General features: G+C 40.5%; 2 protein-coding genes across 5 annotated transcripts in view; one reads left to right on the top strand and one right to left on the bottom strand.

Moving 5' to 3' along the window:
* Positions 1–778: 778 nt before the first annotated feature.
* Positions 779–7,625, bottom strand: si:ch73-206d17.1 (tyrosine-protein kinase STYK1). 2 transcript variants are annotated; one of them, XM_058410593.1, is made up of 10 exons: positions 7,487–7,625; positions 6,723–6,799; positions 6,178–6,312; positions 5,788–5,949; positions 3,644–3,825; positions 3,488–3,571; positions 3,179–3,402; positions 2,830–2,870; positions 1,365–1,461; positions 780–1,203 (listed from the first exon to the last, which is right to left on the bottom strand). In XM_058410593.1, exons 2-10 carry the CDS (start codon positions 6,763–6,765, stop codon positions 1,032–1,034), a joined length of 1,140 nt encoding a protein of 379 aa, XP_058266576.1. In that variant the 5' UTR covers positions 6,766–6,799; positions 7,487–7,625; the 3' UTR covers positions 780–1,031. The 2 variants fall into 2 exon arrangements, with proteins under 2 accessions (XP_058266577.1, XP_058266576.1); XM_058410594.1 differs by lacking the exon at positions 3,488–3,571 and having other exon boundaries at positions 779–1,203; positions 3,179–3,426.
* A 3,202-nt stretch (positions 7,626–10,827) lies between these two features.
* magi3a (membrane associated guanylate kinase, WW and PDZ domain containing 3a) overlaps positions 10,828–13,278 on the top strand; it is a 146,778-nt gene continuing 144,327 nt past the window's right edge. The window contains exons 1-2 of one of the 3 annotated variants that reach the window (XM_058410535.1): positions 10,830–11,083; positions 11,490–11,983. In XM_058410535.1, the coding sequence (XP_058266518.1) occupies positions 11,671–11,983 (313 nt within the window). In that variant the 5' untranslated portion in view covers positions 10,830–11,083; positions 11,490–11,670. Of the gene's footprint in view, positions 11,984–13,278 lie in introns of all 3 variants that reach the window. The other 2 variants (XM_058410534.1, XM_058410537.1) reach the window with 2 other exon arrangements.

Genomic DNA, 13,278 nt, shown 5'->3' with positions numbered 1-13,278 from the left:
GATTTATTTCCTAAATATCACGTCACTATTCAGACATCTACACACTTATCAGAGATCACCTAAAACTGAGTTACAATACAATACATAATCACATAATAACCACACTGTGAAATAACCACGACCAGTCCCACTGATATTCATATTCTGGGCTGTAAATACACCAAAAAAAACACCCCATAATATACTGTAGATGTATAAAATACCATTTGAAGCCAACATTAAACACATACATATGACATTATTATTGAACTAATAAATAGCAACAAGACGTCACAGGGTCTTAATTCAAGACGCTGCTTATCTTAATGACTGAATTTTGTGTGAATGAATAAAATGATACTTAAATTAAGCTGAAAGCACAGTGGATGAAGGCTCAGTCAGCTTATTATTTTATTTTATTTTTTTTAAATCTTGTGTCATTTCCTTAGAGGAAAGTGGACTGAATTTAGTAAAATACTGACATTATTTTGGTAATTAGACAAACGAAAATAAATTAAAGGCATGATAAAATAGTCTACTCTACATACATATTACCTTGATTTAGTATCGTATGGCTTCAAAATGATATGACTGCCCAAGTGTAAAATAATAATAATAATAATAATAATATCACATGCATAAAGGGCTATTCTTTAAGCTGCTGAATAATGAGAGTGAAAATGTATAATTAATATTAATAATTAATAATGCTAAATTAGGAGTATTCATGCAATAAAATTTTGCTAATTATACTAGACTCTATTGTCCCTTGCTATTATATTATATTATATTATATTATATTATATTATATTATATTATATTATATTATATTAGTGGCTCTTTAGTCATGTTTTGTTAATCAGCACTTGCGTGTGTTCAAATGTAGTAGTCTAGATGCGAGACCCTCTGTCTCAGATCTCAGAAGCTGACTCGAGCAACTGCGTAACCTGTCTCTGAACTGCTACGTACAACTCTCCCCATATAATTACATGACATGACTTTTGGAGTTAAGTTACCAGCTTTAAATACAGCCTTGTATGTGCACTAAATGCTCAAGGAGGAACTCCTGCCTTCCTTCCGTATTCAGAAATGTCCATGTGCTGTGCTGCACTCAGGGGTTTAGTGTCAGCCAGGTGGATGTACGACTCCAGCAGTTTGATGATCGCAGAATAAGCCGGGCGGTCCTTAAAATTCCACATGCAGCAGTATTTCATGAGGTCAAACCTGTAGGAGAAATGACAAGCTCGTTCAGTAACCTCACTGGCCACAGTCTCTTCTTCCCTTGTTCTATTGCTGATTTTAGATCACTAGTAAAAGTACAGATTTGTCCATGGGAAAGGCTGATGGACATGTAAAGAGTGTCTGTGACCACAGATTTGACTCACAGTGCTCCTCCACAGCTCGGAGGTCTTTTTAGCTTGTAATTGGCCAAAGTGTGGAGGAACGTCTCCGAAGGCTCCAGTTCGGGAAACGGAGGAGCACCTTGTAGAAGAAACACGAAGGCATTCAATAAGGACTGTTTGTTTTCTAAAAGCAGCTGCTATTTATTGATTTGATTTCATTTAATTTGCATATAATTTTACTAGGTATTAAATAATATATACCAATCATACTGTAACAATGACTGTGGAATCTAATGTAGGTCTTTCTTGATATAACCTAATAGACTGACATGATTTTTATGTTAAATAAGAATATTTATTCTATATGATATTATTTTATTATAAAGGATTATATTTGAAGTCTTTAATAATGCTGCTGTCATGTCATTGTCTCAGGTTGACACTGTTGACATTCATATTCCAAACCTAATCTACTTCTGGAAAAGAAATGACATAAGGGACTTATTAAAGAATTTGCAGTGTGAAAAGAGTTCTCACTTTAATCCACAGCATCATCCACATCACATCTTATCACCTGAGCTGAAAGTCATTCACTCGACTAATCCCTATCCATGCTAACCTCATGGGTTAATAATTGCTGAGTAATTTGTTGTGTCTAAAGCATCTTCTATGTTGATGATGATGATGGCGAGGATGATATGACAGCGCAGGAAACATTCTGTCAGCCTGTATGTGAACTGATTAATGTTTTACTCCAACAACCTGAAAATGTCAACGCATGACCATCTCGGCTAGTGAAGGATTTTTTTGCCGATTCATTTGTATCGCTATGTTTCTTATCACAATATAATCTTAGCAGGCAGACAGTGGAGACAAGATTAGAAAATGAATGAAATGGTTTTGTCATTTTGGTGAAATATATTGATAGTGTCTTAAAGTTGAAGCCTCAGAGTGGGATGGGAAAAAACGGTCGGGTTTTCTCAGGTTGTCGACACTTATATAATCCAACTACACTGCATGGCCAAAAGTATGTGGACACCTGGCCATCATAGCCATGTGTAAGCCTTCCCCAAACTGTCACAAAGTACACCATTGTATAGAACGTCTCTGTATGCTTCCTTCAATGGAACTCAGAGGCCCAAATCTTTTCAAGCATGACATTGCATGTGTACATAAAGTACATGATATGTAAAGAATGGGGTGGAAGAACTGGAGTGTCCTGCACAGAGCCCTGACCTCAACCCCACTGAACACCAACAGGATGAACGCCAACTGCACCCCAGTCCTCCTCACCTGACCTCACTTCCTGATCTCATTAATACTCTTTTATCTGAATGAACACGAATCCCTACATCCACCATGAAAAACCTTTCCAGAAGAGTGGTGGTTATTATAACTGAGGACTATAAAGGACTAAATTTTGCACGGGATGTTTAAAAAGCACATGTGGATGTGATGGTCAGGTGTGTAGAATAGTAGAAAGCCAAGGTCAATTGAAAAACCTTACCTAATGTTATCAACTCGTAGAGGAGGATTCCAAAAGACCACCTGAGATATTGGATTAGACAATGTGATATTTATATGTAAATTTATATTGCAAAAAAAAAAAAAAAAGACACTCTCTCTAGAATCTCATCATCATCAAGTGAAAGCTTCAAATTCATATTAAATGCTCATTAGTCAAAAACATTAGAGAGTTAGAACATCAATTAAAGCGTAATACTTGTTTTTTCTTCATTTGTGGAAATAAATAAATAAATAAATAAATAAATAAATAAATAAATAAATAAATAATCATAGAAGATTCAAGTAAATTTACCCTTAAACCCTTAAACAGAGAAAGCAGGTAGACTCACACATCACTCCTGGATGTAACAGGAAGTCTGAGTAGTCTCTCTGGTGCCTGCCACTTTAGAGGAACTCTGGCTGTCCTCTCCTTTCCCACCGTGTCCGTCTCCGGCTGCCTCGACTCAAAAGCCAAAGCCAACCCCGACACTTTTACCAGGAGCCCGGAGCCTATCAGCATGCTGTGTGCTGCGACGTTCCCGTGCACAAGCCTGTGCTCTGACAGCAGGTAGTCCTGAAGCACGAAAACCACCGTGACCTACAGTATATCACATAGCAAGTACAATTTGCATGTGTTTACATTGTCGCAAAACACTTACCAGACCGGCTGCCACTTGTTTAGCGACTAAATACACAGAACTCTCAGAAAAACACTGTTCCTCATGGCACATCCCGGGTCCAGCCTGTGTTTGGAAATCAACATAATATTCATTTTTTAAAAAAATATCCATTTACTGACTGCTTATAACTCTTACCTCTCGAAGGCTCCATAAGAAATGCAGCAGATTTCCGGGAGCGCTCGTTTCAAAAACCAAGTACATGGGAAAGCGTCGTGTCTGGCAGTACAGCATTCGCACCAGATTGTCGTGTTTGCAGACGGCTGAGTAGAACAGGGCCAACTCCACAAACTCTTTTGCCTCGTGACTGTTTGAACTTCCTGAAACAGACGCATGAATGTCATAGCCATCTCAAATCAGGACACCTGCTAACTATTTCAACCACAACTCACTTAATTTTACTTAGTGTGTACTGTATATAATGCCTTATATTATTAATTATGAGGAAGAGCTTTGGGAAGTATCACAGTAATCTCAGTGACTTTAACTGTGGCATGGTTGGTGGTGTCAGATGGGTTGCTTTGAGGATTTTGGAAATGTCTGTTCTGGGATTTTCACAAACACACACACCGGTCTTTACATTTTATGTATAATTGCGTAAAACGAAAAGACATCCAGCCAGCAGCAGTTCTGGGGTTACAGTATCTCATATAAACACTCTTGGCAACCACAGTGAGCAGAGAAGCATGACATTTCTGACTGGATAAATGCACAACTGAGCACATACACACATATACACACACTATACACACACACTATCATCATTCCAACAAGATGGCAGTAAATTTAGTGCTACACTGAACTGGTACCATGCTAAGTGAATAATATTGTACTATTTCATCTGCACTTGTATATTGTACAAAATACTTTGCCACAAAATAATAACTGCCCTATCCTGGTCAGAGATGTGGTGCATCCCGGAGCAAAGGGAATAGACTCTGGATGAGACTCCGGTCCGGTCCATTGCAGGTCACTACACACATATTCACATACTCATTCACACCTAGGGGGAATTTACAGTATGTGGAGCGTGAGATTGCGGCTTGTAATTTCCCACCTTGGAACGTTTGACTTGTTAAATGGGGAAAAAAAGGGTTAGGGAAAAGTGTGTCTTTTGTTTGCACAGTCAGAGCAAGTAAAGCTCATAATCTAAATGCACTTTGCCAGCTACAGGGCTGACTGGTGCTGTTCTACTAGAGTGAACTTTAAACATTCATGCAACATTTTGGACTGAAATTACACCACAGCAATGACAGCTTCAAGCTAGCCAGTGGACAAGAGTGAGTAGCTTAGCAAAACATTAGTGAGAACCCTATTATTGATAATTAGCAGTAATTTCAATGATTATCTTCTCAAAAAAGTGATCAATATGGTCAGTGGTAGAGATTTAACTAAGTACCATGTCTGTATATTAACTCAAAAGCCAATACTGCTATGTTGTTTATCTTTCGGCTGCTCTCTACGTGTGTGAGGGTCCTCACAACAACTGGTCCGCACAACAACTTGGGACAGGTTTTATGCTGTATGCCCTTCCTGACGCAACCCTCCCATTTTTATCTGGGCTTGGGACTGGCATTGCACCCAGTGGCTGGGGCTTGGGCACTGGCTGGGAATCGAACCCAGCCTCACACACGTAGGGGGCAGCCGAAAGATCAACAACATAGCACTATTGGCTTTTGAATTAATATACAGACATGGTACTTGGTTAAATATACTTACCATATATATGGTAAGTATATTGAAATATATGACCATACTGATCACTGTTTTGAGAAGATAATCATTGAAATTATTGCTAATTATCACTAATAGGGTTCTCACTAATGTTTTGCTAAGCTACTCGCTCTTGTCCACTGGCTAGCTTGAAGCTGTCATTGCTGTGGTGCAATTTCAGTCCAAAATGTTGCAGTCCAAAATGTTCCGCATGGTAGATGAGACACCTACCACCGAGCCAACAGTGCCCCTGTAAAAACCAAGACTGCTATAAACTCATTTATAAGTAAAGAAAGTTAAACGTATGTTTAATGTTTACTGATCACTCCATAAACATGAAGGAGCTATTTAAAATTTCAAGTTGAGGGCGTGTTTTTAGTGGTTTTTTACCAGTTCTAGGTGGGGAATTACAAGTTCCTGGAGCACACCCATACAAACACATAGAGGGCATGTGTGACACTTCATACAGACCCAAAATCAGGAACCAGAGACCCTAACTCTAACCATCATACCACCCAGCTGTTCTTTTGGGAGCAAACAAAACCATTTTCTTGTATGCAATTATATACCTCTGAACATTTTAATTCTCACAGCAGTGGTAACTCCATCATGTTTTAACTGGCCCTTGCAGGTAGCCCCATACCGGCCATTTTTCACAAACTCCACTTCCTCCAGCATGCAGTGGGCGGGCATTTCCCATGAGCTCAGAGCACTGTGTCCAGGCAGAGGACCTGCAGATACAGTCAGAAAATGAAGAGTCTCATACAGAGCAGAAGGCTCATGAAATTCAAGCAATATGGCAGCAGTGGAGCATCATGTGTGGGTTTAGAATTATTAAATACAAGGAGTCTTGAGGTTAAGAAAGCTGTATGAAACCATATGAAGCAGAACTGGGGTTTGTTTTGGTTGTTCGCTGTTTATCAGACATAAATATTACACTAAACAGAGATACGTCATACCTTTCCGATCAAAAGACACCGCTGAGGACCTCGGAACTGATGACTTGTTTTTTAAGAAGCTCCATATTATCCGAGATATGATGGTCAGTGTGCTAAGAGCCAGGAGACTGGGAATAATGATGAGTGCTAATTGACCTGCACACACACACACACACACACACAAATTAAATTTATTAATTTTACAGTTGTCATTTTATATTTAAAATAAACCCTGTTATTTATTTGTATACATCTTGTTTTTTTTTTACTTATTCAGGAGGTTTAAATCTATTAAATCTATTCAGTTGAACTCACCAGTCAAACAAGTAAATAACTAAGAATTACGCAGATACGAAATATAATTTCATTGTGATTTCTACTACTTTAAGAAAAAAAATTAATTTAATTTGTGTGCCTATTCTTCAATTACACCATGTTTGGTCTAGAACAAATAGAAAACTAAAAATGCAAATAAAATATTGTTGTTATAGATCTCTGTGTTGTCAATAATCTGATATTTTATGTATCTTGATAAATGTCACATGTAACATAGTAACCATAGTTACCACATTCAATGCTGGAGACGTTGCACGTAACCTGCACATCCATTGATCTGGTGGTTTATCTTAAACATCTCTCATGACTGCCAGGATGAAAAACACAAAAAAGCTTTAAGACACTGCAAACCACAATCTGTTGTATACACCGAACAGGCATAACATTATGATCACCTGTCTAATTTTGTGTTGGTCCCCCTTTTGCTTCCAAAACAGCCCTGATCCATCATGCACTGTGTATTCTGACAACTTTCTATCAGAACCAGCATTAACTTCTTCAGCAATTTGTTGTCTGTTGGATCGGATCACACGAGCCAGCCTTTGCTCCCCATGTGCATCAATTAGCCTTGGCCTCCCATGACCCTGTTGCCGGTTCACCACTGTTCCTTCCTTGGAGCACTTTTGCTAGATACTGACCACTGCAGACCGGGAACACCCCACAAGATCTGCAGTTTTGGAGAAGCTCTGATCCAGTCGTCTAGCCATCACAATTTGGCCCTTCATCAAACTCGCTCAGACCCTTATGCTTGTCCATTTTTCCTGCTTCTAACACATCAACTTTGAGGACATAATGTTCACTTGCTGCCTAATATATCCCACCCACTAACAGGTGCCATGATGAGGAGATAATCAGTTTTATTCACTTCACCTGTCAGTGGTCATGCCTGATCGGTGTATATCTATATAGTCATATGTGATGAAAAGAGATTAAAGGTGATCTACATATAATTTGGGTCCTAATCAAATCACACATGACAATCCAAAACTCTTACCTTGCTCATATCCTTTTGTCTGAAAGAAAATCCATCCTTCATTTTCACAAGTCGGCACAACGAGCGTCCCTTGCTAGAGCGGAATTCTGGGTTTTGTTTTGACATTGAGTGCAGTGACCATGAAGTTGTAGGATTTTTTTTTTTTATCTCTGTTAATAATTAGCTAAAGAAAGCTACAACAGCAGGGTGGATATATATATGGCTGATTTTTAAACATTGCAATTGCAGGTTTACAGAGATATTCCTAATAAACTGGACGGTAAGTGTATATATCCATAAGCCAGCATGTCAACCCACTAAAGGTTCCACTATCTAACTACATTTCATTTGAGATTACTTGAAGTATTTGAAAGACTGTTCTTAATGACCACGAGGAAAAGGTCAACCAGGATGCTAATAATACTGCACTCACAGCAAATGAGTAAAAATAGTTCTGAACTTTAATATGTGTCATTCTACTGGAAATGTGAATCTTCAAAAACGAATTTTTAGAATAAAGTTTGAAAAGTATCCTGTGACCCTTGAGTTCTGTTCAGAGGCATGATTTCAGAGCATGTGGAACAATCCCACTGTGTAGCAGCAGATGGCGCTGTTTCGCATCATCCTGAAAAATTTGTTCCTTTCTGTTTAAACATCCATCCATCCATTTTCTATACCCGCTTTATTCCTAATTAGGGTCACAGGGATCTCCTGGAGCCTATCCCAGCACACATTGGGCGAAAGGCAGGGGTACACCCTGGACAGGTCACCAGTGCATCACAGAGCCACATGTAGACAGACAACCACACACACTCACAATCATGGGCAATTTTAGAATTACCAATCAACCTAATGCACATGTTTTTGGACTGTGGGAGGAAACCGGAGTAAACCCACGCAGGCACAGGGAGAACATGCAAACTCCACACATATATTAAAAAAATGGATTCTTAAATTGTTATTACAAAGGATTTTTGGCATTTAAACAGAACTTGTTTTTCATTTTACAGCATCTTACAGCTCTTAAGTTTAATATGTTCTCCCCATGTCCACATCATGGCAGAAACTATAGCGTGAGGAGGTTTTACATTAACCACCAAGCTACATGGGGGTAAAAAGCTGTCACTTGGCAAGCAACACTAGGGAGGTTTAAAAAAATGCACACTTTATAAATCTATTTCCTAGAAAGAATGTTCACTCAGTACCATCCTTTATAATGAGAAGGTTATATAGATGATGATGATGATGATGATGATGATGATGATGATGATGATGATGGACATGAAATCAGTCCACTGTGACATTTTTGAAGGCTGAAAACAGCTTCATGTTTCAATAACTAGACAAAAATTGTTCTTGCAAAAATATCTCTATACTATGTACTCTTTGTTTGTAGAATTATTAAATCTCGATTTAATCCCAAAACTTTACAGTGGGTGGTTTTTGGCTTCTCCATTGCCTGTGTGTGTGTGTGTGTGTTGTGTTCAGTCATGCAATGGACTGGCATGCCACCTAGGGAGTTTTACAACTCTGACCAATAAATATTCCGTGGTTACTGAATAAGAATACATGAAGACTACTTTCCTTTACAGAAACTGCATTCTTAGTAATAAATAAAGTTTAATATAACCATTTAAATAAATGTTTATGAAAGTGCCAGATACAGCATATAATACCTGTATTTTTGTAGTATAGGTACTCTATATTGCCAAAAGTTTTAGGACACCCCTGCAAATCACTGAATTCAGGTGTTGTTTTTCAGGGGTTGGACTCGGCCCCTTAGTTTCAGTGAATGTAACTCTTAATGCTTCAGCATACCAAGACATTTTGAACAATTTCATGCTCCCAACTTTGTGGGAACAGTTTGGGGGAGGGCCACTTCCTGTTCCGAAATGACTGCACACCAGTGCACAAAGCAAGGTCCATAAAGACATGGATGAGTGAGTTTGGTGTGGAGGAACTTGACTGGACTGCACAGAGTCCTGACCTTAACCTGATAGAACACCTTTGGGATGAATTAGAACGGAGACTCTGAACCATTCCAAAACTGGGACATCTCCCTTTACATGCACATGAATGTAATATGGAGTTGGCCAGCCATTTGCAGCTATAACAGCTTCAACTCTTCTGGGAAGGCATTCCACAAGGTTTAGAAGTGTGTTTATGGGAATTTTTGACCATTCCACTAGAAGTGCATTTGTGAGGTCAGGCACTGATGTTGAATGAGAAGGCCTGGCTCACAGTCTCCGCTCTAATTCATCCCAAAGGTGTTCTATCAGGTTGAAGTCAGGACTCTGTGAAGTTCCTCCACACCAAACTCGCTCATCCATGTCTTTATGGACCTTGCTTTGTGCACTGGTGCACAGTCATGTCAGAACAGGAAGGGGTCATCCCCAAACTGTTCCCACAAAGTTGGGAGCATGAAATTGTCCAAAATGTCTTGGTATTCTGAAGCATTAAGAGTTTTGTTTTACTGGAACCCCTGAAAACCAACACCTGAATGTTACTTTTGGAAATATCGTGTAGGTGTACTGTCGGCGTTGTAGTTATTGTATGGTAGGTGTACAAAGAGGCGACGCTAGGGGGTGCTGTTATACTACGCCTCATAACGATAAGTAAGCACAGCTCAGTTTGTCTAAAGAAGAGTTTTAAGGCAGTGAGGGTAAAGTTCAGTGCAGATCTGAGCTGGAGCTGAACTTCCGGTACTAATGTACATTGATGGTAATGTAACTCACGCCATTACGGCATAATTAGGGTAATAAAAACGATAAAGTAATATAATTGCAGTGTGCTTTATAGATTTTTTTTTTCAAAATCATAAAATTTTATTCCTTCAGCGTGTTAATACGTTTATCATTAAATATTAAAAAAAAAAAAACCTATTTATTAAACTAGTTTAAACTGGGTTATCTTTGGCGGAAAAGCAGCTGAAGATATTTTGATATTAAAAATGAAAATAATAATTATAATAATTAAAGTCTACCCAATTGTTAGTGAAATTAAAGACAGTATTGGCTCTAATTACTACGAACTTTTTAAAACCGAATAAAAAAAGGAGTTTCTCTGCCCCATTAACCCCAATTAAGGTAATTTATAGTACCTAATAAAGTGTCCGCTTATTGTATAGAGATGATTTGCTTTGGAGTTAGAAAATTCATGTTCATGTAACAAGTGGGAAATGTTGGCCGCCGAGCCGGACTTTATTCACGTCATCTGGTCACCGCGTGTCATTAAAGAGTTAACGTGTTGTTATGGCGTCTTTATTGTTTGCGGGTTGAGAAGTCCCGCCCATTCTCTTAACCACGCCCCCTTTGCATCTCCTCCTCTTTCGGTATTGGCCATGCCGAACGTCAGTCATTCATTTACTCGTTCTGTGCTGGAAAGAGTGGCGAAGCGGAGCACGAGCAACAAAGTTCTCGCGCACTTCTTTGCACTTTAACAGTCTTGCCTCTGCAGAGGAGCTTTAAGTGGAATCGGTCCAGGGTTACAGCGGATGGACGTTAAAGCGACGCGAGAGGGCGTTTCACGAGGGATTTCAGCGAAGGAAAGAAAGGTCGTCGGTGGTTGGCGGTAAAGCTGGTTAGGCGGGTATTCCACGAACGCGTTTCTAAGAGCCAGGTATGTCCCGGTGTACCGGGAGCTCTCGCGCCGAGCGCACTGAAGCAGGTGCGCTGAATACACGCTACTGATTACAGTATTTTACTGGGACCGGGACCGGATCCACATTTGGGTTTGGGGAGGGGGTTGTGGTGCTGTTGACTCGCGCAGAGAGAAATTGTTCATAGCAGGCTGTTTTTATTTGTTTTTTTTCCCATGTTGTTGTTATTGTTTTGCGTTGTTTAAACACATCGTATTCTCTTTGCGTCACTAAAACAGCGATGTAGAGCTCGCGCCGCTCGAGTTTGCTTTAGGTTTGAAGCGGGTTTAGGTGGAAAACACCGCAATAACTAAAGATATTTGAGGAATTCTCTCCAACAGCGTCCCTCCCTACTTCTTTACTTGTTTCCTTCTTCACTTCCAGCAGCGTCGACGACAAACTTTTTCTATCGAGCCATGGAAGTCGCGATCTCGAGCGCCGCACCACAGCCTGCACGCGCGTGCTGAGCTCGAGCACATCCTGGAGGACCCACAGAGACTGCCGCGCGGGACAAGGAACCGTCATTGTCTTTACTAAAACAAACCAAAAACAACAAAACAACCCGACTATGTCTAAGACGCTGAAGAAGAAGAAGCACTGGGCGAACAAAGTGCAGGAGTACGCGGTGTCCTGGGGCGGCGGAGAGCTGAGCTCCGTGCTGGAGATCCTCGGCGGCGCTGAGCTCGGAGAGTTTCCGTACGTGGGCCACGGCTCGTCGTCTTTCTCGGCGGTGTTGCGGTGGCACGCGGGCAGAGCACCGAGTCCAGGAGACGTGCTGCTTGAGGTGAACGGCACGCCCGTGAGCGGCCTCACGCACCGCGACACGCTCGCTGTCATCCGCCACTTCCGGGAGCCCGTGCGCCTCAAGACCGTCAAACCGGGTAAGTGACAGTGCTGATACTTGTTTGAGTAGGTGTGTGTATATGTTTGTGTTTGTGTGCGCGCGCGCTCTCGCTCACTCGCTCGCGTCTCCACTCTTACAAGTGGCGTTTAGCACGAGTCTCATAGAGCCTGCGGGATTTTGATTGAATTCATTAATCACGGCTAACACACAGCGTCCGAAATGAAGGCCATTACTCATGTCTAGTGTTTTGACACCACAAGATGTCCCAGCACTAAGTTAATGAACAGTTTGCAGCTCATTGCCTTCAAGATGATTGCAATCAAAACATGCCTTGATTTGTTTTTGGAGTGGAGCACCACGAGCAGAGCAAAAGGCCAGTCTGCGCTTCAGCTGTCAGCAGAAAGGTTAGGTTTGTCTGATTAGCTTTCATGCTTGTCAAAATATCTAATTTCTTCCCAAATGGCCTGGCAACACAACAACAACAGAGGTGCAAGGATTTGATCCTGGATATGAGAACCCATAATGACCTTATATCCAGGTTTTGGTGTTAAATCAGATTAGATGCATTTTTCACTCTGATCTGTTGTATTTTAAGCTGGGAAAGTGACCTTGCACGCCGGATGTCCATCACACTTGGACATCAAGACATCACCCTGCATTTCTTTTCTTTTTTTGCCAGTCTTTAGTTTAGTAGAATATAGTTCATTCAAAATTTTCTTCTTCTTGCTCAAAAGTGACCACATCCTTTTTACACACAAGGCTAGAGTTTACAATGAGAAGATGGTCTGTCCTTTGTGCACATCATGGCCACTTGAAGATTGTAAGAGGAGTGACGTAATAGGAGTGTGAGCTTATGCTGCTGAATGGAGACAATTAGCTAGTAGAAAGGTTTCTGTAAACAGCAGCCAAGATCTATGCCTTTAGGACATCGAGAGATCAGAGGTGTGTGTATGTGTGTCTGCATTGTGTATAGGCAAGCATTTGTTTGGGTTTATTTTATTGCCTGGGAGTATGCATGTGTGTGTGGTAATCAGGAGCATGAGGTCAAACACCTGTGTGTGTGTGTGTGTGTGTGTGTGTGTGTGTGTGGGTCTGCATGGAAGTGTGCAAACAGAACGCTTCAGTGATTATGAGACTGGGTTGGCGTTTGAGCTTTTTACATGACATCTATTCGACTTAGGACTTTGTAAAACTGTAATCCTTATGAAATTACACACACACACTCACACACACACACACACACACAAAATGCTGTGTGTATCCCCATCATTCCTATTTCTCTGCCCGGTATAGTAGTGCCATGGCCTTCTGTTCAGTATGTACTTGTGAGCT

Source organism: Hemibagrus wyckioides, linkage group LG15 (genome assembly GCF_019097595.1).
Source record: "Hemibagrus wyckioides isolate EC202008001 linkage group LG15, SWU_Hwy_1.0, whole genome shotgun sequence".
Classification (NCBI taxonomy): Eukaryota; Metazoa; Chordata; class Actinopteri; order Siluriformes; family Bagridae; genus Hemibagrus; species Hemibagrus wyckioides.
This window is presented reverse-complemented; position numbering and strand designations above follow the sequence as displayed.